Source organism: Motacilla alba, chromosome 2 (assembly GCF_015832195.1).
Source record: "Motacilla alba alba isolate MOTALB_02 chromosome 2, Motacilla_alba_V1.0_pri, whole genome shotgun sequence".
In the NCBI taxonomy this organism is placed as follows: Eukaryota; Metazoa; Chordata; class Aves; order Passeriformes; family Motacillidae; genus Motacilla; species Motacilla alba.
In genome coordinates, this window is record NC_052017.1 from 3,422,264 (window position 1) to 3,445,776 (window position 23,513).

Below are 23,513 nucleotides of genomic sequence, written 5' to 3' on the forward strand. Positions count from 1 at the left end.
GAAAAGATATTCTAGAAAGTGGGCACAAGATCCTGGTTCTCTGCTTCATTTCTAAGTATAATTTGGAAGAGTTCACTTCCAGTTGAGGGTTTGCTTTGTCTGCCATAAAAACGAAGAACATTTCCTTTCCCTAAAGGGAAGCATCAAGTGAAGAGTAGTAGAAATTGGCAATCTTACAGGTGGGCACCTGAAAAATTGTGCAGAAAATTAAGTTGTATTACATGAAAAATTAAAAATGAAGAATCATCAACAGTTCGTATGTTAGCACAACTGATTTTGTTTATTTTTAAACCACCCCAAAATCCAATCATGCTCTATGTACATAGGCAATACATGGGATAGCACACCAAATGTAGACAAGAAAGATAAAATATATTCTGGTTTATTTTGCTGGTGATTTTCATTTTTATTCTTTTTTCATTGTCCATCTGCTCAAGTTGATTAAATGATCCAACCCATAGAGATTCCTATGCCAATCCTACCTCACCTCCCAATCCCACCCTATGTCTCAGAGAGGAGAATCCATCCCATTACCTCTGGGGGGTTTTGCTGAATGCTGGAATGTGCTGATTTTCCGTCAGTTCCTCTGGGCCTCATTTCTTATGGAAATTTTTTTAGTGCAGAACAAGTATATCAGCACGTGTCTGCTTGAACTATATTCTATAGTTAGTAGGTAAGACCAGCTAATGCTTTGGGTTACTCAGGAAATCATAAGTAGCACACACACACAATTTAAACAGAAAATAATCTTCCACGTCATTTAGAGTGTTAATTTTCTTTCTCATTTCCAGTGTCGTTTATTTCGCTAAGCACTGCTGCAATTCTTTCCACTTGTCTTTATGCTCTTATTTTCTTACAAAACAGTACACTAGGCTTTCTGTATAAAACATATATATAAACATTTATATATATATATATATATATATAAAAACAAAGCAACCACCCCCAAAATGGACTTACAGATATGTATTTGTCCCTCATTATAAAATATACCGTGTGTTCATCTGTTTGTGGTCCCTGAATGTCACAGCGCTGGCTATTGGAATAGGGTCACAGAGAAAGGGGACTTCTTTTGTCCTTGTTTTGCTTTAAATCACATGATAAATTTTACAAGGTGAACAAAAGCAGAGTAGTCACAGGAACCATCAGATCCTGTTTACACTCTGGCACCATGTCACTCTTGTTGCCATTGTTGCTACTCTCCAATTTGAATTCTAGTTATTACTTCCCAGGAGTTAATATTTTTATTTTTTTTGTCACATATATTCTCCCCTCACGAGCAGATGGATGCAGGCTCAGGGAAAATGAAATACTAGAAAGTCTGAAAGATCCTGTGGCTCTGGAAATTCTTACCCTGCCTAACTTTTCTGGCCCTCTTTCTCCAAGATGATCAATCATTTAGGAATTTAGGGATAATTTTATCTAGCAACTAATCTTTTGTAACCTTTCCTTCCAAAAGATGCTTTTGGATGCTGATTTGAGACTGGTTTTTTTTTTCTCATTGATTGCTGGTATTTGATGCCAGCCTCGCATTTTTGTATAAATACTGTAAGGTCTCTGTTATTGGTACAGATGATTCTCTGTCCTCAATATCTATTCTTTCAGGAAACAAACTGGTCATTGGAACTATTTATCATTACTGAGTGATGTGGTGGGGGAACCCCCCCATGCTAAATACACCTCAAAATTGGGTGGCACCAAGGGAAGGGTTAAACTTCAGCCCAATTTATTTAGGTCGTGCAAAGGTGACCTAAATAAGCTTCACCCCATTTTGTTTAGGTCATGACTTCTCAGCCTAAAGACTCTGTAATTGAAAAACCCCAGATACAAAAAATGTTATAAGGACTGGGGGCAGGGAAAAAAAAAAAAAAAGGAAAACTGTATTGAATTAAAAAAACAAAGTACTGCTTGCTGGTTTACAAAGAGTCTATAACACTGATAAAATCTTTGGAAACCAATGTGCTGCTTTTTTTTTTTTTTTTTTTTTCTTTTTTTTTTCCCTCTCTCCATGCCCTTTTTTATTTTGGCTTCATTTCAACCCGGGAGTTCATATCATCCCCTTCCAGGTCATATTCTTCTACTTGGCCACTGGTCCACACCTTCATGCGGTCGGTGAGGTCGCTGGTTCTGGGCGCCAGGATGAAGTCGTAAATCAGGGCAGCACTTGCTCCTCCAATGATTGGGCCAACCCAGAAAATCTGGAATACAAATCCAAGCCATTGCATCAGGGATTTCTGCATTTGAAGCTCCTCTGAGGATTGTCACAGTGAAATCTACAGCCTGTCCACCTGAATGTTTACTTAACCACGTGGCATAAAACCAGGAATTTGTCACCATGAGTTGGTGGTAGACCCAGAGGTGAATAACTGTGATTACATTATCAATTTGTGATATTTAAAATCAGTTGCCTACTGCTAAAACATCTCTGCTACTCCAGACAGAATTGGCAGGATAACGTAATTTCTAAAACAACAGGGCATTAGTTTCCATTCTCCTATTAAATTCCAGTGATAGGTGAATTTGAAAGTAATACTTAACGAGGACTTAATGAGGGGCTTAATTTACCCCTAGATGCTGCTTAGCTGGTGATATTGCTGTGATTGAACTGGTAACTACTTAAGAAAATTACAATTTAGAAAGAGAGGTAATAAAAGGATTTTAGTAGACAAGCTGATTTTGTTAGAAATAACCAAAGATACTGAAGACTTTGCAGGGCCAAAGCATTACTGAGTCTGGAAAGTCTTTCTTTCATTCAGCAATATCAGTAGTTTAACACAAATTATTACATCTATTATCTTCTGTATCTACAAAGGATAATAAATTTCCTATTAAATTCTGAAAATATCACCTCTTCACTTAGTTACTTTCCTTTAATATCCTAATAATAATGTTCAAGTGGTAGACACTGCCAAAATTTCCCCAGGGTCCTCCTTTTATGTTTTACTCTTTAGATGAAAATGGAGTCTGTATGCAAAATTTTCACAACCCCATTGTATTATCACTAAATTTCCACCTGTGCCTATGTAACTGGCTGCCAAAATCATGAGTAGGAGAGTTGGAACAAGCCTCATTTTATATATTCAAGAACACATGTTCATTTACAACTTTATATCAGCATTCTTTATTGAGCTTTGGTGAAATAAATAAATTTTTGTGAAGAACCTCATTTTAACCACATTTCAACACAAGGAATGATCTAAACTTTATAGTGTTTCCAGAGCACTTATCCTTGAAAACACGTCAGCAGACACTCAGCTTTAAGATGCTGAACATTTTATTAGCTCTTAAATATTGGACAATCCATTTCAGTTTATAAACATGCTTAAGAATCTTTCTAAATTGGGTTTTGCCAGATTGGGCAGTAGCACTTTACCAACTTAGTCCGAACAATAAATAAACAGTACAGGATTCTGTGTAATAGGGCTTAAACAATTAAAATGTTTGAAATAAATAAATATAAAGGAGAACAACCAGAGAAAACCTACTGTATTACTTTAAGTACAGAGACTGAACGAGCCTGAGGACTTTTCTGTTCGCCTGAGGGTGATCAGGATTTAAAGGAGAATATTCTTTGTTAGATGAAATAAAAATGCCAACTCTCTGACTTGGTCCTAACGAAACATGTTGAAATGTTTCTGATCTTGTAGGTTATGTGTTTTCAGAGCTTCTTGTGAGTTAAACAAGCTTATTCAACTTACCCAGTGATTTTCAAAGTTGTTGGCGATGAGCGCTGAGCCGAAAGATCTGGCTGGGTTAATCCCACAGCCGGTGTAATCAATCTAGGAGGTGGAAAGAGAACCACAGGTGAGGCACAGATGAAGCTTCCCCATCATCTCACTGGCCCACCCCGAGGTGGGACATGGAAGATATAACCTCTGAGGGCTAAAACTTACAGCAAGAAGATGGCCCAAGGCAACGGAGAGACCAATGGCCAAAGGTGCCGATCCCGAAACGTCATTCCTTCTCCGGTCTGTGGTGGCCAGGACGCAGAGCACCAGCTGGAAGGTGGCAATGATTTCAATTCCCAGCCCTTGGCCTGCATTGATTCCCTCTGAAAGCTGCATGGAGGCAAGAAGGAAAATGTTATTTCATATTCCTGCATGACTTCAGGCAGTGTAACAAATTTCTGAGGTATCTATTTCCTCAATATGAACCTGCACATCCATTTCCCTCCTGGGGTTCCTTTTGCTTCAAAGGGGGGAAAAATAAGAGGAAATAAATAGAAAAAATTGAAGAGGAGTTAGTTTCGAAACACTCCCTGCTGTACTCAAGCCTAGGCATAAGCAACTTTTTTTGACCCAATGTGGTCGAGTGGTTGCTGCTTCCAGCCAAAGTGAACACTCAGCCACTGGGCACAGTGAGAGAGGAATTGATCTATGTGCGAAAAACAAATCAGCCAGAGAGACACCTCCAGCAGAGTTTACCTTCCAGAAGTGAACTGTGGTGCCTTAGGGCAGTCACTCATTGCTTCAGGGACTTCCACATTAATACTAAGATATTAATGTTCCACCTATACTGTGAATTAATTGCCTGAAAATATGCCTCTAATACCACAGGAAATACCCTGAGATTTCCACAGAGTTCACGGGGGACTGGTAGATGTGACAGAAGACCAAAAGTATGTAAAACATCTCTAGATATTTATATTTAGTCAATGTATCTCTAATTTGCACAGATAATGGTGTAGTCAATGGAGGGGAGATCCATTCACCTGATGAAAGGAAGGAGATTTTTTGAAAGCTCTGCCTTTTTTTTTTTTTTTTAAGATCTCATTTGACTATAAACAGCTTAGACACCTAACTCACAGCTGAACTACTTTTTGGTGCTTTAGACTCAAACTGAAGCACATTTAACTTCTTTGGTACATTTAAAAAATCCCCAGTTAAGGGATCCCAAGGGGCTGATGGGAGTGCTTCAATTTCCTACTGAAGTGGATTATCTAGAAAAACTGAAACTGTCAGGGATGAATATTCCAATGGAGTTATTAGTCATGAAATCAGCAGAGTTCCTTGTAAGTGCTGTAGAGCATACTGAAACCATGGTGATTCGCATAAATGGACATTACAGAGCAGAAATGCTGTCATATTTCAGGAGTGCTGCTAAAAACTTGTGCCTAACAAGAAACCATGGAGGTAAACCATTTGATGTTATAACAAGTTTTGAGTTTTGCTTTTAATTACTGTGTTCAGGGGTGTCTTCATTAAGTCAAGGCACATCTGTTACTGAGCTGAATAATTTGATGTTAAGCAGAAATAACTCACTTGCATGGAAGGGATGAAACATGAGCTTGGCCACAGGCCAGAGAACTGAGAATGTGACCCAGAGTAGAAAGCAAACTCTGCAAAACTTATATTAATTTGTGCTATCAGTGGGTTATCACATCTGTCAGAGTCCCTGCATTAAAAACTGCTGGGTCATTCGTGGCAAAAAACATAATTACATGTTATTGTGACCTGTCCAGAACAATGAAACCACGGGAAATCCTGCTATTAATCTGATTTTGTGGTATATGCCCTAATTTCCCCAAAGCTAATATTTGAAAAACTTGAAGATGGTTAACTGAACTATTTCACTTTCCACAGGTGCTGTTCACATTTCTTGTTTCTTCTCTGTAACAAAGTTTAATATCAAATTTCTAATCAATGAAAAAAATGTCATTTGAGGCTTTTCTCAGCATAAATCTGATTTTTAAATCCTGCAATTCTGAAACACAAATAATGTATTTTTATAGCATGTTCTTTAACATGCAGGAGTGATATCCTCTGAGTTGGAAGCAGTTTGTCCACAAATAGAAGGGAATTCTGGTTGAAAGGATGGGTATTTTGGTTCCTTCAGCATCCATAGATTAGAAACTGAAATCCATTTATGAAACCTTCATCATTATTAGGACTTTCACATGAGAAGTGTGAGTCTGACATAAATGCATCCATATAAGATGCACTGAAAATTTCAGGATCCTGAAATTCATGCTTGATATCTCTGAATTAATATTCTATTGCGTTGTAAGTTTTAAAAATAAGCAATTTTTTTTCCACTGTAGAAACAGTGGTATTTTTTTTCTCTCAGCAAATTAAGTTTCCAGTGCATTTCCTTGTATCAAAATCAATTTAAGAATCTGGACTATTTAACTATATACCCTCTGGAAAATCTTCTCTCTCATTTGGAAGGCCAAATGGCCAAATTTAAAACCAGGTAGCAAATAAGTGACTGATGTGCACATGCCCAAAAGCAGATAAGAAACCAAGTTCTTTCCTATCATAGCACAACCCCAGAGAGCCCAGAGCTGAGGTCTGACACATCAACGTTAGCATTTGACAAAGCCTTGACATTTTAAAAGATTAAACACTGGCCAGACATTGGGCTTTCCCCTCACTTGAAGGGCTTCTATAAAAGACAATAAGAGCAAAATTAGTCTTTAAAAACCTGTGATAATCCTTATCTTTGAGAGGTGGAAATCATATTCTTCCTTTCCCTCCAGGAAAAACACATCCTACAGCTGACGTGACTTGAGGTCATTCTCCCTGCTAATCAACACTTATTGATGGGCTCTGTGGAATCAAAGAAAACCTGGAAATATTATAGGAAACCTTTTGCTTTCCTCCAGCCATGCAATTTTACACAGCCTGCCAGGAACATTAAGATTCTACTGTGAGAGCAAGGACTCTGGGCCGTGCTCCAAAATGGGACAAATCCAGGCAAACCTTGGATGTCCTGCTGGGGCTTGTGGATCTGCAGTGTGTAAGAGTAGGATAACAGAATATTTATTTGCCTCCTTATCAGGGGTAAACTATCACTGCAGCAGCAGCCTGGGCCATCCATGGTACACATGGAACAGCACCAATGTTCACCATCCCAAGCACACCCCAGAAAAGCTTTAGAAAGTGAATAGGAAGGTACATTCCCTTCTGTAAAGTTAAAATGTACATGTACATGTGCATATTTATAGTTACATTTATAGTTACATTTATATTTATATTTATATTTATATTTATATTTATATTTATATTTATATTTATATTTATATTATTTATATTTATATCATACTCATTCACAGAAGATTTGCAAGTCTTACTCAGATAACCTTTTGCACCTTTTGAATCTGCTGGTATAAGCTCTTGACAGAACCAGGGAGGCACAACCAACATGGGTTTGTCATCCTTTTCTTGTATTTTCTGTATGTTATTCGGGTTTTTAAGGAAAGTTTGAAATTTTGTGGAAGATTTTGTAGAATACCAGACTCCAGAAGCTTAGGGGTTGTCTAAAGCTTAATCTGAATTTAGTAGGAAGAAGTATCACACATTAGAGACCTGACTAAAAATCAACAGCTGTTCTGAACATCTGCCATTCTGCTACTGAGAATATCCAAAATACAAGGTGACCAATATCTCTGGTTCCTAAATAGACAAAATAATGTTTTGAAATGAGACACAGCCACTTCTAGTGCAGTATTGGGGTGAAGAGGACCCCTTCCAGTGACCTGTACCCACACTGCAATGCCTTTTTCCCTGCACTGGTACCTCCTACCAGTGGTCATAGGGTTTGTGGGCTGACACTGCATCTGTCCTTGATGCTGGGAAATCTTTGACATCTTCTCTTTTCAGTCCAATAATCCTCATTAAGGTAACAGAAAAATTGTCTAGGGGCAGAGAATAGCACAGCAACTCCCTGAGCTTTTCAGGCTTCAGACCTTACATGCTTGAGGAATGGATTCAGTGCTTTAAGGAACCAAACATTCTCTAAGGGGTTAAATGAGACACACAAGCCCGTATTCATCTCAAAGAGAATCTACATAGACTTCTTTTCCTTTTTTGCTCATATGAGTAATTCCACTGAATTTAATTTCTAATGTCAGTGTTTTGACAGAAGAAGCACCAGAAACACACATAAGAAATGGGCTGAATCATTGGCAAGATGGGAGAGCTGTCTGTGGACACATTTATCTGATCAGCTGAATCAATCTTGGCTGCATCAGCTCGCAGTGAGTGATTCCCCCTCGACCTCACAGCTCCCAGACAAGAAGTAGAACATGTAGACACCCCAAGGGTGGTGCTTCGTTCCATAAGCTGAATTCCACCATTTCCAGCCTTAACAACCCCATGGTTAATATTTTTTCCCCTCTGCTCACTGTGAATCTGAACAAGGTCATGGAATAAAAATCTACTGGAATGCAGTAAATGTACAGAAGTCACATCTTATTCAGAAAACTCCTGACATGCAACTGATTGGAAACTAAGGAAGCACTGAAGGCACAGTGGCTCAAGAGACATTCAAATGAGGAGTATTAAACCCCAAAAACATTATCTAGACATGAACATGAGAGCAATTAGTTGAGAGGAACACCTACTTTATGTCATAGCAAATGGGCAGTGGTTACATCTTACATCGCTTCCAGCTCTCCATAACATCACACAGGAGATGGGAACTGCAGAATTTGTTTCCCAGAAGTGTCCTTAACTGCCATGTTTAGCTGACTGACTCCCACAGCAATCATTTGGGCAAATTAATGGTATGTTTTTTTTCCTTTTGATTTTTTTTTTTTTTTTTTTTTTTTTAGGACAGGATATTTATGAGTTGTCCGCCTTCAGAAGAGAAACGAGGACAGGAAATTAAACTGGCCCAAGGTAAACCCCACTGTGTACTTCTCTAGTGGCTTCATATTTTTCTCATTACCAGTGGAAGTATATCAGGTTCAAACCTGTTTCCCTTTATATGGATAAGACACTTTGTTATGCAAGGTGGTTCCATCACGTGGGGTTGAGCTCCATCTCATCCAACAAACCCTCAGCCCTGCACTGGAGCTTCCAGGGCCCAGCTTCCTTTCATATAACAGGGATTAGTTTCTCATTGTTCCAGAAAAAAAAAAAAAAAAAAAAAAAAGAAGAGGCCTCTGGTATTGCAGAAGTCTATTTTTTTAGTAGGGGAATGTCAGCTTTTCCCATTCTTATGAAACACCAGAACAAGTCCTGTCTGCTGGTGTGGTTTTGAGGGAGAAAATTTAAGCCACAGCATTGTAAATGGCTGGGACTCCTCTTCCTTGTATATCCTCACCATCCTATCAAAATTATTACCTTTTCTCTGCCTTGGCAGACATTTTTCTTAAAATTAGCATTTTATTCAAGTAAATTCTTGCTGTCTTACAGGATTTTCTTGTTATAGCTTAAAATTTCCCTCTTTGACTTGCCTTCTTTTACTGAATAAGGAAAACTCTTCACAATGGTTTAGATGGTTTGTTCTCTCTTCATCCCCCACTCTTTTGAAATATTAATCATTCTTTTTTTATGCCAACTAGCTATCATTTTGCCAGTGTTTGGCTGGCAAAGTTCTTTAATGGGATGTTCTACAAATGTAATCTCAGAAATTCATCTCTCTACTTCTCTCCAAACCACCTCCCACTGTCTTGCCTGTCATTTTGTTTGACTTTTCTCACTCTTTCAGCTCCAACTCTGTCATGAAAAGAACTTGATGATTTCCATATTGATAAACACCTTTATTCTCCTGGAAGTCTATCTCACATCTCTATAGCTCTAAACCTTGAGTGATAGTCAGAATTGATTCAGACATTCATCCCTGGCTGCTTAACTACAGTTATTCACTTCTACCCTTGCTATTTAACAGTATCAATCTGAAATGGATGTTTCTATACCCATTAATTGAGCATTAGGGGTTCAGGGAGTATAAAAGTCTAATTTCTCTAGTAAGAAGAGACAGGCAAAGAGCTCAAGAGTTTCACTTAAAATTATACGACTGGAGGACTCAGAATCTGCTAATAAATTAGCTTTGGATTGTATCCTACATCAACAATGGAAGCATTCAGCAGAACCTGGGGACAAAACACATTGTCCTCTGCTAGATTATCCTTCCTATAAATACAGCCTTAAGAGCTCTAAAGGGGACTCATTCAATTCCCAGAGCAGAAATCATATTTTCCGTTCCTTAGGCAGCAGACACCCTCCAGGAACGAGGCTAAGCTCCCTCCTCCCACCCTCTGCAGGCCGAGGAGAAACTACCCAGGGCTTTGTGTTTTAGTGCCATGGAGAGAAAGAGAGAAGAATGATTATTATATTAAACCAGAGCACATAAAATTTGTATGTCAGACCAAGACAGGCAGTAAAAGTCAGTTCCTCTACAGGACTTGCATTTAGCACAGCTGGTCAGAGACAGGCAATTTTTTTTATTTACACTTTTACTTTTTGATGTGCCTCTGGGAAAGCTGCTTGGGAGAAACTTCTTTTTTTTTTTTTTTTGGCTAAATGTTGCTGCTGAGAAATAAACAACTTCTATTCAGAGGATGAGGAATTGTGAGGTTTTGTATTTTTTTTTCTTTACCCAGCCAAACCCAAGCAAATAGTTAATTTTCTGTAATAGTTGAAGCACTCATTTATACCACAGAGTTGTTTATTATTTCCTCTATTACCAGCCCAGGAGGAGATAGTATTTCAGTGGGGAATTTTGTGCATATCTGAATTTTGAGCCAAATAGGATCATCCTTTTAATGTTGTTACTGGAATAACACCTGGATTTGCACAAACCTCACTGTATGGTTGTTGGTAATTTCACCAAAGTAATATTAATTTTATATTTCTAGACACATTCCAGCAAATCCGTGAAGTTCTCAAAATTTATGAGTCATAAATAAGCATTGAAGACTTGGCATTTCCATGGGGTTAAAAACCAGCTCTGATCCTGTGCAACGCATTTCAGGAACTGGGGAGGACAATTCCAGCTCCTCCATTTCTCCACCTTGTTCATCAAGCAAGAAGTCCTAACAAAGGAATGAGGAGGGGCCAAACCTGACCTTACCCATTCCAAGCACAGTCATCAGTGCCCTCAGGAGGAGTTGCGTGTGTAAATGTGTAAGGAAACGTGGCACATTTCTGCTCTGAAAGCCTTCATTGACTCCACTTGTACAGAATTAGCACGGAGAGCCTGGAAAAGTTGAGTTTTCTGTGACACCTCCCAGCGGTTCCTAGAGAGGAGATGCACAGGACTCCTCTAGGGAAGCACACATTGGATTTCTTTACTCCTTTCTAGTCTAGGAGTTGTGTCTTGCAGAGCTCCCAGGCCACATTTTCGCCCTCCTGCTGTTTATAGTTTCCTCCAGGATGCCTGTCGGGCCCTGTATATTTGATTTAACAGGTTGATGTTGTGCCTCAGCCTCAGATCTCCTCAGTTCAATGGAGCTGCAGCAGTCAAACACCAGCCCCAGCTCTGGATGCCAGAAAGATCAGCATTTTCCCATCAGTTACACATTAATACTCAGGGCTCAGAATGCTCCCAGCCAGGCCAGAAAAACCTCCAGGAGACAATTGTGGTACCAGGTAAAGACCTCTCTGTTATTGAATTCTCTCCATTAAGCTGGAGAATGAACAAATAAGCAAAAATGTACTACTGCCCTAAAGAAAACAGGCAATTTCCTCCAGAGACAAACAGGAAATTTTTCAGGGGCTATCTTTTCTTCCATTAGTACTTGTGATGTGCTTTAAAAATGCTTCACTTAAAAATATCTATACAGAGAGGGATAGTTTTTAGGATTCTCTGATTAAAGAAATGTTATTCTCAGCTCCCTGAAGGTTTACATTAACTGCTAAAACCCACGAGCCCTGCTACAAAAACCTATATTTTTTTTTTTCTTACCATTGCACCAATTTAACCAGATTTAATCCCTAATATTAATTCTCTGTCTGTGGACATTTCCATTTGTTCTCAGGCTGTGGTCCTTGCCATGTCAGATCTTGGTTCAGAACCCACACCTATTAATAGATTTTTTAAAAACTATCAAATTCATTTATATTAAAAATTGAAATGTGGGTTTATCTCATCTGAAGAATCTTTCTTCCCATCTGTCTCTGGTGTGTGAATGTGTTTGGGGGTGTGCAAACACATAACACACAACACACAGAACACCCAAATATACTTGGTGTAATCAGAGAAGTCTGTGGAAAGGAAACCAATTTTAATGGTTTATTGACCACTCAGGAAGTCTGGGGGCGAAATGAATTTTACTTTAATCTTACTTAGTTTGACAGTTGATCTAGCACAGAAAAAACAATTCTCTGAAAATCACACTCCACTTGTATTGCAATATTAAATAACCTACCAAATTAATAATGTTTTTAGATCTATGACAACTCATTGTTTTAAACACCCCTGTGCACCCTTTTCAGGAATTTCTACCATTTCTAAGTAGAAATAAATGAAGAGAACCTTTGAAGCTTGCAGAGCATTTTCCAAATGCTCATCCTTGGATCCACTGGCACAAAACCCACTTTGATCTGCTCTGTTCTAGCACAAAAGGACAGGGCTGCAGGAGGATGCGCACCCAGGGCCTCTCCTTGTCCCAGAAAAGGCTGTGCTGCTGCATCCCTCCGTGCTCCCTGCCAAAATCCCGGGGTATGGCTCTGTTATTGGAGAGGCGCTAAGCAAATCTTCGTGGAAATGGAAATCAGATAAAAAGCTCTGAGATCTGAGATAAGGATTAGAGCCATAACCCCAAATTCTCTGGGGAATGGGTGATAACCATCAGGTTTACATCTCAGCCCAGATGTTTCTGCTGTCACTGTGTGAACTCATTAAAAAGTGGCCGAGACCGCGGCCAGTTTTGAGCAGGTGCCTTTCCTGTGTCCCACCTGCCCTGCCTGGGGCCTCTCAGTACAATGCTGGCAAGCCTTAAAAGCCCTGTGCTGCAAAAACTGACAGTGAACAATGAGCTATTGTTGTGACAGTCTTTGTTAAGAAATAAAAATCCCAGATCAATGTCATGTACCGGAACCGTTTTGCTCATTTTAAAAATGCAGCAGCTTTTTGTCCCTTGTGAATGTTCGAGTCCTCAAGCATGCAGATGGTCCCAGCAGAGCCAAGGCTGGTAGGAGAAGCCTAACCTGGATCAAAAATAGGCAGGGCATAGGGCAGAGACAGGGAGAATGAAGCTCCTCATTGTCCTAGACTTGAGAAAGGCACAAAATATTATCTGTATTGAAAAAAAAAAGGTCATCCAAGGATTTTTCAATAAGCACTAAAGGTCAGGATCTCAGCTGCATGTCTCGTCCATCCAGCAGCACCTCTGGAGCTGCAATTTTCCACAGTGACTCAGAGGAAAAGCAGCATCACTTACTCAATTGTCCCCTCACACTGTCAAGCTCTCAGTTTATTTTGGATGTTCTTCCAACTGGAGCCGGCTTTGTTTAATTGGAGGTTGGAGAACGGGCTCGGAGGGCGCGGGCACAAGGAGACAGGGAAATCACAAGGCAAACACTGAGTCATCCAGGGCAACCAGGCAAGTCCTGCTCCCCATGGTGAGAAGGCCACTGGTGTGGACCAAATGTGGGGAGTGTGGTGATTCCCATAGGGAATCCCCTCTGAGACAAGTTTCTAAAGGATGGGAAGCATCCAATGGGGAATATCAGGATAAACACTTCAGTGCTGACCCACAAACACCATTAAAAGGTTTGGCAGGTCTCAACTACACAAAAGGGAATTCCCAGTGCTGGTGCAACATTAGGTTTGCACTGGAAATGCAAACTGGGAATTTGTTGGGAGAAAATTCACCAGCATGGATGCCCTAGAGATAAGATCATCTGCAGATGACAAGGATCCACACACCTTATCACGTCTTATGCTCCACTCTCCTGGAGACAAAAGATTGTTCATCTTCCCCAAGTAGCAGACTAAGACTAGAGCGTGTAGACAGTAAAGGGAAAAAAACCTAAAAATCTCCAGCATTGAGGTTCCAATTTGCTCTGATGTTGCTGGATCACAATCCAGCTAAGCGGGAGTAGTTGTGGAAAGAGGACTCATTCCCATCCCTGGAAGTGTCCAAGGCCAGGCTGGATGGCACAGTGGGAGGTGTCCCTGCCCATGGCAGGGGGTTGGATCTTTAAGGTCTCTTCCAACCCAAACTATTCCATGATTCTGTGGTTCTGTGGTGTGCCTTTGGTGAGGTTGGAAGGTCAAAGCAGCAGATACTGGCCTGGCATGAGGAGGCAAAGACAGCAAAGGCCTCTTTTTTCCCTGTCCTTGAGAAATCTAGAGCTGGACATGGGGTGTTTATCCCCAAAGGACATGGCACCCCCGTGTGCACCAACTCTGCCCTGGCTGATCCTGACCTGGGCAGCCCCAGGGAGCAGCTGAGACACAGCCAGCCACAGCAGAAATTCAAAGGGTGTTCCAGCAACAAGTAACTCTCCATGTTCCAGGAATAGCATCCATATGAATATTCACCTGTCTTAAAATGACCTTTGAATCCACTGACCACAGATCTCCTCTGGCTTTTACAGAGAGCTCCTTGGTTACACAAACAACATTTATCAGTCCACTGGGTGTTTTCTAAACCCAAGCCCTCCTATTTGTTATTCTTGGTTGTTTTTCTTTTCCCTTTATCTACCCGAGCAACGTTACATTCAGGTCTGTTTTTCTTGCCTACAATTTTTGATCCACTTATAACTTTTAAAATAATATCTTTCATCATAAACTCGAAGGAAGAGTTTTCAAATAGTTTCCAAATTACAGCCCCGAGAGTTTGGGGACACATTTCCTGGCACTCTCATCACTATGCCAAAATACAGAAAACTATGAAATTGTGAAAACTGTGAAGTGGTGTCTTCATTTGTCACAAAATTCTAATTATTTATATATACACCTATATATTTAGCTCAGGTTATTTTTATATACATCTATAGATAGATAGATGGATAGACAGATAGATATAAAAGTATAAAATAATCTGAGCTAAAGAAATTTTCTAACCATGTTTTTAAAAGTTTGCTAAAAGTTCTCCAAATGAACATTGTTTAACAGCAAATGTTGTGTTACTTTACAGCACAGAAGTCTCTTCTCTCTCCTCTTTCCTGCTTGAGCTCTTTGTTGGTCATTAACTGCCTGTGCTGAGTAGTTTGTTCCATTATCCAGACTCCAGATCTGTCCTCACCAGACAATAGCCAGCTCTGCTGGCAGATGAGTGCATTTTGGATGTGGTATTCTCTATTCTTACAGCTTTACCTAATGGAAATTTGTAACATGCAGTAAGCCAACTTTCAAAAAAAAAAAAAAAAAAGACAAGATGATGTAAGGAAAAATATTTTAATATTTAGAAGAGCAAACATACTGCATGCTCCTTTCCAGCTTCTCCAATTCTCAGTTTTTACTTTGGAACCCACACCACTACTAAAATATATTGGAAGTTAAGTGTCTTAAAAGGATTCAGTAATCTAAATACACCTCTGAGTGTTGTCCAAAATGTCTTACTTGGGACCAGCCAAAGTAACTAAAAATATGTCTGTTGACTTAAGCAAAGTTTGGATCGAAATCCTAATGTGTGACTGGTTTGCTTGTCTTAGTGTAAACCAGACCTTAATACTGAACATGCTAGAGGAACATCCTGCATTTTCATCCTCCCTTCTTTCTCCTCAGCCTTGCACTGTGCATGGCTGGGTTTTGTGCCTCATTTGATTGTGTTTCCTTTTGTGCAATGAGAAAGATCTGGACTTATCCCACTTAATTTTGGATTCTTAGCAGAGGTTTCCAAGCCTGGAGCCTCAGCATGTCAAAGAGCAGCTGGGTGTCTCTGGAAGCAGCTCAACAGATCTAAAGGTTGAAGTGCTTCTCTTTGTCCCTCATTCTCTGTGGATTAGAGAGCAGCCAGTGGAAATGGGTTCTCAGCTTGGTGCCTCAGTGCAGGACCTGCAGCCAGGCAGGAGAAATCCAAGTTCAGGCATGCAACCCCACCCAGGATCCACTGGGAACACTGGATGGCCACTCACTCCATTACACTGCCCCCACCACATTTTTCATGTTAAAAACACCTCTCCAAGAGCACGGCAGGGTCAGAACAGAGGACAAAGCCACAAACATCCAGACCCTCTTCCCAACCTTATCAAACAAGCAGCACTCTCTTTCTTTCTGTTCCTTTTCTGAGCAGGGAATCCACACCTCGTTATCCACAAGAAGGACCGGAGGAGAGAGCATCTGGCAGGGATGCCAGCTCTGAGCCTCCCCTTCTTATCCTCAGGTTAAAAACTATAATAAAAGCAAGTCTTTGGTTTCTCCTTGCCAGCTCTCTGCTGAAGGAGGCACCTCGGTGCTGTGGTGGCAGGATGAGCCCCGTGGAGATCGGCTCTGCACGAGCACAGCTCCTCTGCTGCTGCTCCCCCCTGCCTTGGGCTCAGACCCAGCTCCCCCTCAGCCCTCCCCTCCCCAAGCACTCCAGGCTTGTCACTGGGAAATGAATGGATTTGCTTTCCTTTCCTTTCCTCTCTAGCTCTCTCTCGCAAGGCAGAAGAACAGCTGCTGCCCTCGCTATCCCCAGGGGGGTCTCCCCACTGCTCCTCCAGCCAGAGCACTTGTAAGTGGATGTGAAAGAAAAAAGAAACAAATATCTGAATATTTTCCAATGACAAAAAGTGAGACCACAGCTTTTAGAAACTATATTCTGTTATTCCATTGCACAGAAATTGCTGATCGATTTGTAAAATTGATACGATGGAGACTTAACTCTGCCTGGATTTGCCTTTGTAGCTTGAGGAGTTACTGACTGAGGGGCAAGGAGAGCTTCACCCCCCCCTTCACAAATGGCCAGGTTTAGAGCTTTGGTTAGAGGAAGGAACTAGTCATCAGGATTTTATGGAAGCAAAAGGGAAAAGCCAAGCTTAAGTGCTACCAAAACCAGACCTCCCGTGTTTAATGGCAGTTGGACCTCTCGAGGAAACCACTTGGGCAGACACCCTGTCCCATGTGGTTGAGCTGTTCCCTCTGTCAGTGGTTTCAGAGGAAAAGATCACATATCATACTTGAAGCCAGAGCCTTCTGGAGTCAATAAAATTATTTTCTCTTCTTCCCCAAAATGTTTTGGGTTAACCCATCAAAATTTCCAAGGCGCTGGCAGGATGGAATAGCTGCAGGCACCAGGAGAGAGGGAGGTGAGCAGCCAGCTCATGAGGGTGAATGATACTGAGCTGCCAAGGAATCACCTTAATATCAGATTCGACTCTGTTTTGAAAACTTGACTCATGTTCTGAATTAACTGTAATGTCAAATTACAGTATGCAAAACCATATTGCTGTTTTGCCTAAGTTATTTTAGAAGCAATGTAGCATTTGCAGTTTTATGTCCCAAATATCCTTGTGACTACAAATGGGCAGAAGATTTTAAATTAGCTCAATTTACAAACTGTAGTCAGGAATATTCTGAAAGAAAGAGGCCAAGGAAAATATATAAAATACTTGTTCTTAAGAGATCAGGTCAAGTAAGTGACCAGAAGGAATTTCCATTTATAGCACAGCGTGTCCTGCAGTGGCTGTAGCACTGCCTCTGATAGTGGGATGATTTCAAGTTTAGAAGTGTATTTATCCCTTTTTCTCTCCTATTATTCTGCAACAAAAACAGCAAAATGACATTTTGAGGAGGAGGAGTTGTGGCCAGGCAGTTTTTAGGCAGCGTGATGTGAGCATCTGGCTAGGAGAGAGCTGGAACCTGCACCCCAGTTACCTGTAGCTGCCTCACATTTTCCACCAGTGTACTCGAGAGAATTCAGGATTTGTCCAATTTTTGCCCCAAAATGCACAGAAAGGGCAGCTGGGATTCTGCCAGGCAGGATCTGAGCACTGTGCCTGATGCAACAGGTACTGCTCACACCTTTGGGGATGGGATTTCTCCTGCTGCACACCTCTCTCTGCTCCCACGGGCTTTCACTGCAGTATCACCAGTATACACAAACCATTAATTAAGTACTGAAAATGAACCACACTCACAGAAGCCAAAACAACACTGGTGTATGCACATTAATCTACATGTCACCTTAGAGACCCTCAGAACCACTAAAGGTCATAAAACTGCCAGTGATTTCAGTGTTAAATTGGCATCAAAAGCCACCTTTCAGCAACTTGGAAGTACAAAACTGAACATAAGCAAAACTGATCACAACCAGAATGTCCTAAAGCTCCAAAACGAGGGTGGGGAGGAAGGACCATCCCTATGACATCCTGGTTATCAGTCAGGACTGGATTCTCTCCTACAATAAACAGTCAGGCTCTCCGAGGTCACCAGCACCAACAGAACCCCCACATCTTTAGTAAATTACAACTGCTACATTTCTACTCTAAAAAAAAAAGACAATAAAGAAGGAATTCAAAGTTTCTACTTACAGCATTAAGCCCCAGGGAGTTTCCTGGGAGAGAGGAGGTGACTCCTGAGAGAATGGCTGTGGCCACCACTGCCCCCAGGCACTGGGCGAGGATGTACATGAGCGCCTTGAAGATGCTGATCTGGCAGCTGAGCAGCAGCCCCAGGGTGACAGCTGGGTTCAGGTGTGCCCCACTGATGTGGCCCACGCTCTGGGCCATGGTAGCGATGGATAACCCAAAAGCCAGAGAAACCTTCACGTTGTCCTGAGACCTCGTTGATGTTTTGTTGGCCACCACGGGGAAGTTGAAGCCCAGAGCTGAGCCAATGCTGATAAAAATGAAAAGGCTCATGGCCAGGAACTCAGCCACCACTGCCCTCCAGAATATTTTCTTTCTGAATTCACTAGCCATCTTTCTTCTTTCTCTCTCTCACTCCCCTCCTCACTTTCCCTTCTCCCTCTCTCCCTTCCTTTGCCTGATATTTTTCCTTTGAGGTCTGAAGAGAAATCTGGAGGAAAAATACAGTCCTTGGATTATTTATAGGGCTTTGGGTGGTCTGTAGGAGGGAAGGGGTGTTGCACAAAAGGAGGAAAGAACATCTACATAGATGCTGACTGCTAGATTGATGTAAGACACTGTTTGCCTGCCAAAGTTTTTTTCTTCCTTTTTTTTTTTTTTTTTTTTCTTTTCCCCTCCCTTAACAGCGTTCGATCTCTGCTGCCGTTTTTAAGAGGCTTTTTAAAATTCTTGGAAAAATCTTTAGGAGAGCCTTAGGAATTTCAGCCTCACTTCTTTAACTCCTGTGTCATCTTTCACCGTGTGGATCGGGATGAAAGCTTTGAAGGGATTTGTGTCTGGAGCTGAAACAGAAAGCAAAGTTATCAGCGCAGGCTGGTAAGTTATTCACGCTCAGCTTCAGCGGCAGCAGATAACAGCTGAAAGTAGTAAATAAGACTGACAGCTAAATCCACACTCCAGAGGCTTCAGTAGCTCTGTTTCTTTTGAAAAAAAAAAAGGTAGAAATGTCCCTTCTGCTGGCTCTGTGGACTCGGAGATGTTTTGGATGCCAAGTCTGGCGGCTGTACGGACACTCTTGGATTTACACAGCTCACACGAGCTGGTGTTCGCTCATGAGGGATCATTTTTAATCTCTGTGTAAATCTGCCATAACACTGTAGTAAGCTGGAAGCTTTAAATGCATGTAATTTGGATGCCAAGGATGATTTTTTTTTTTTAATTTATTGGTTTACATTTATGTCATTTCTTCACTTTTCTGCTTCCAAGCACGGAGGCGTCTCGGGGTTTCCCCAGCCTCCCCCTTCTGACTGGCAGGAAAAAAGCCAGTCTGGGGGCTTCCCAACCCAGGTCCTGCAGTGGAAGCCCATCTCTCACCAGGCTGCTGAAGGTCAGCTCAGCTGTCCTGGCTGTCTCCAGGGAGACTCTGCTGCCGCTGAGCCACAGGACTGGCCAGACAGAGGGACAGAGGGGACAGCAAGGGAGAAGGGAAATTACATGCTTGGTTTTGCAGACAAAATGAACCTCCCGGCAGTGCCAGAGCCTCTCGGAGCAAAAGGTCTCAGTGCCTGGCTTTACCTCGGCAGGGCTCGGACACACGGCTCAGATTAACCCCTGAGCTCCCAGATCCCTGCCCGCTCCACAGCTGAGGGTGTCTCCAGCTGGAAATCCCGGAGTCTGCTCTGACTTCAAACCAAGGAAAATCTGTTCCAGAGGCAGGAGGTAATTCCCCAGACACAACTCTTGAAGGATGGATGTTTAAAAGCAGCCTACTTCTTTGCCTCCTCTTTTTTCTCTTTGTTCTTTAATACACTCGTAATATCTTCTGAATTGTTCTTAAATTAATTCAAGGCTTTTTCATTTGGACAATATGCCAGGAAGAAGGAAAAAATTGAATACACACCTGGATAGTATCAGACAGCCAATAAGGGGGGTTTTAAAATATATTTGGTTTTCAAAAGATGATTCAGGGACAAAGATGAAAACAGTTTCAATAAAAGCCCAGATGTCTGCAGCTTGACATACCCAAGTTTTTTATTCTTTCTAGGCATCAAATGTTCTTGATTTTTCACATAGCCAATTTTATTTCCTTTTTGTTTTATTACTTACACACTTACACAACAGCACTGCACCAGTGAAAAAGGAAAAAGTATAGGGGGGACTTCAATGAGGAACAATGTGACAGACAAATCAAAAATCAAATTTAGCCAAATAGTGGAACGTAGTGGAATTTTAATATAAGATACAGTTGATTGTAGTTGTATCCTGTCCAGTGGAACTTTTTTATTTACTGCAAACACTATCTGAGACAAAGATCTCCAGTGATCAGTTTCCCTGGTCCTTCCAGGAGGGTGCCCAAGATCCAGGCAGGGCATGTATCACACACCTCAGGGAAGTGAGACAGCAGAGCTCTGTGAATAGTTTGCAAGAGTTTCCATGTGTCCCAAATTGGCCTCTGCGGGATGGAGCTGCCCAGATAGTCACCCATGTCCACAGGAAACTCCCTCTTTACTCACCTCTTCCTACAATTAGGAACTGGATGACCAAGCCACCTCTGTATCAGTGCTGATAAGGTGAGGAAGAACCCCTCCAAGGAAAACTTTCAGAAGGTGGGAAAATACACTGGAAAAATAAAAAAAAATAGTAAAATCCCCTGATTTCTACCGAGTCTTCTCTCAGTATCCCTGACTGACCTATGCCACAGGATCCCAGGAAAGCCAGACCTTTATGTGAAGAACACAAACATTAAATGTACCTCAAGATTGGGAGGTGAGGCACCACCTTGGTGTTCAACCCCTTGGTCACTTCACACTTGCATTTTTATCCTGGGACTCTCCATTTGTCTTTTCATAAATGTTACCAACCTTTCTTGTTATATTTTGGAACTTGGTGCCACAGTAAATCAACAAAATGGTCATTCAGATAGAAAGGGGGAAAAAAATCTGAAATAAATTAAAAACAACCACAGGGAATACACACAAATAAAAGAGACAGACTTTTACATAGAAAAAGCGCCAAGTGAGGAAACAGAAAGGGATGGCAACAAAAGAACAAATATTCTGCACAAATAGAGGGAATTGTGGACAAATTAAATTATAAAACTGTGTGAGTGTAGTAAGGAAAAAGGCAAGAGAAAATGTGAATAGAGAAAGCACACATCAGTTGGACTTCTTCAGAAATGTCCACCACAACACAAATCTAACTGGTGCCCAAAATGTCCACCACAACACAAATCTAACTGGTGTCCAATACACAAGATCACTTTTCCAAAAACCAAGCTCCATCCTATGTTACTCAGGCTGATGGCAAAGACCCCAGTGCTTGGTAAAGTGAACAAAGTACACTCAGACCCCAAAATCACCAGAAGCCCAAAAAAGGGGCAAAATCCAATTTCCTGCATATCAGATAATCTGAGGTTTGTACAGACAGCTTTTCTGAGCATGGTTTTAGCTTATCCACCACACTTGAAGGTGAAGTTTGGATTTTTCTAGAAATAGAGATGATTGCCAAACTTAAGTCAGTGTTTAGGACTGGCAATTAAGAACAGATCTGTTGGGAACGAGAAGGAAAAAAGCAGCTTTTTATCTGAGGGGCGTTTCTTCACAGATGATTTAGACCAGAGTATTCCCAACCTCTCTTTGATTTAGTTACACTGGAGAATGAAAAATCAAGCTCACAGGAATGGGTTTTCCATTGCCAAGATCTCAGGGCTGACTCCTTTTTTGCATGAAACAAATCAGATTTTGGAGGGCTGAAGCACAAATATCCCTTGACATTTCATTCAGAAAACGAATGTACTTATTGAAGTGGTAGGCTTTGTTCTGTGATCCCACCCATCAGATTCCTCAGGATCTCTGCTTTTTGAACAAGAAACAAATGTCAGTGACTTCAAATTTGGCCTTGGCTAACATGGAATCTCTGGGAATTTCCCTCTTAGGTAAAGGAACAGTCAAAGTCTAAGGGCAGAAGGAATGAACATAAGTCTAGAAGACAAATAATTGAAAGATCCAGAGGAAGTTCAGCAAAATACAATTACTCTTCTTTTTAGAAGAATTAGTTAAGCTGTGACCCTGCCAGACGAGTCTTTCAGTAGGCAAGCAGCAGTTCTAGGAAAGCTTTTTTACCTCCAGTTTCAGAGACAACAGAAATTCTCACTTCTGCCCATGGACTTTCACCCCTCTGAGCCATCACCACTCTCATCACCATGGAGGACAGCAAAGCCATGGAGCAGGGAAGAGCCAGGGGATCCATGCATCCTGCCTAAAACATCTCAGAAATGGGAAGGATTTGAGCACTGATGGATAGACTGAAAACATACAGGAAGTTGTAGTTCACAGGTGGAATCTCCTGTAAGAATAACACTTACAAACTTCAACAGACTTGCACCAACACTCAGGAGCTGCTCCCTGGGCTCAAATCACTTTCTGGATAGAAGCAGAACCTCTCCATGCTGGTGATGTAAAAAGTACAGGGTGGGAACTGAGACAAGGTAAAGATGCTTGGATCAGCAGCTGCCTGATCACAAACAACACCTGTCAGTGCAAGCAAACTGGGAGGGGCTTCAGAATGAATCCCTGATTTAACACTCCTAAATCTAGGGAAGATGGAATATTTCACACACTTCCCCCTCTCCAGGGGATTCTCTACCAGCCAGTCTCAGCACCCACGTGTGCTCCATCTGCCAGCTGATGAAAATTCTCTCCTGAGCTGCTCAGCTGGATTTGCTCCCTGTGTGATGATCCAATTTGGTTTTGATTTAGTCTCAACCCTGGCTGTCAGGGGTGTCAGAGACATGAGAGGGGAAGGAAGGAGAGAGTGTACAGGTGCATCTTGTAGGGGCAGCCAGGAGTGGGGGAAGCCTCATCTCTGGGGAGGCTTAGCCTGGCAACAGCTCACATGAGGCAGTCAGGAGGAGACACTGAGGATGGGTTTCTCTAAGGAGGTCATGAAAAGGTCTCCATCAATGGGTGGCAAAGAAAGGTTGGACTGGGCCAATTGTCTCCACTGTCACTGGGACTCGCTGCTGGTTTTTGGCCCATTTGCTCCCCCCTTTGCCCTGGTCTTCTGGCTCTCCTGCCCTGGCTGACTCTTGCTCGCCCTTCTGCCTGTCCTACCTCCCTGTATCCCTGACCAACACCCTGCTGTAGCAGTGTGGGGTTTAGATGGTGATTGCTGCTACCTCTATCTTATTCCCCAATAAACATTTCCTGTGGAAAAGCTGCTTGGGTAAGCATTCAGGCAAAGCAGTCAAGTCCAGACACACCAAACTCACCATGGCTAGCTCAGCAAAGAGAGGCAGAAGGGCTTTTATATGGTCACTTCCAGTGAGATTTATTTCAGCATGCCAAAGGGGAACCAGGGACAAAAGACAAAGACCATGTGCTG

The 23,513-nt window shown here is 41.6% G+C and overlaps 1 protein-coding gene across 1 annotated transcript; it reads right to left on the reverse strand.

Annotated features, from left to right (window-relative positions):
- Positions 1-257: 257 nt before the first annotated feature.
- On the reverse strand, positions 258-18,653 carry AQP1 (aquaporin 1 (Colton blood group)). Its single transcript, XM_038128309.1, has 4 exons — positions 18,135-18,653; positions 3,894-4,058; positions 3,699-3,779; positions 258-2,198 (listed from the first exon to the last, which is right to left on the reverse strand). The coding sequence occupies exons 1-4, from the start codon at positions 18,522-18,524 to the stop codon at positions 2,019-2,021; spliced, it is 816 nt and encodes a 271-aa protein (XP_037984237.1). The 5' UTR covers positions 18,525-18,653; the 3' UTR covers positions 258-2,018.
- Between the last annotated feature and the right edge of the window lie 4,860 nt (positions 18,654-23,513).

Coding starts and splice junctions, on each gene's coding strand:
- AQP1 (XM_038128309.1), bottom strand. CDS start 18,524: ATGGCTAGTGAATTCAGAAAGAAAATATTCTGGAGGGCAGTGGTGGCT. Junction 3,780..3,893: donor CCTTGGGCCATCTTCTTGCT/GTAAGTTTTAGC, acceptor TCCACCTCCTAG/ATTGATTACACCGGCTGTGG. Junction 2,199..3,698: donor ACAACTTTGAAAATCACTGG/GTAAGTTGAATA, acceptor TTTGTATTCCAG/ATTTTCTGGGTTGGCCCAAT.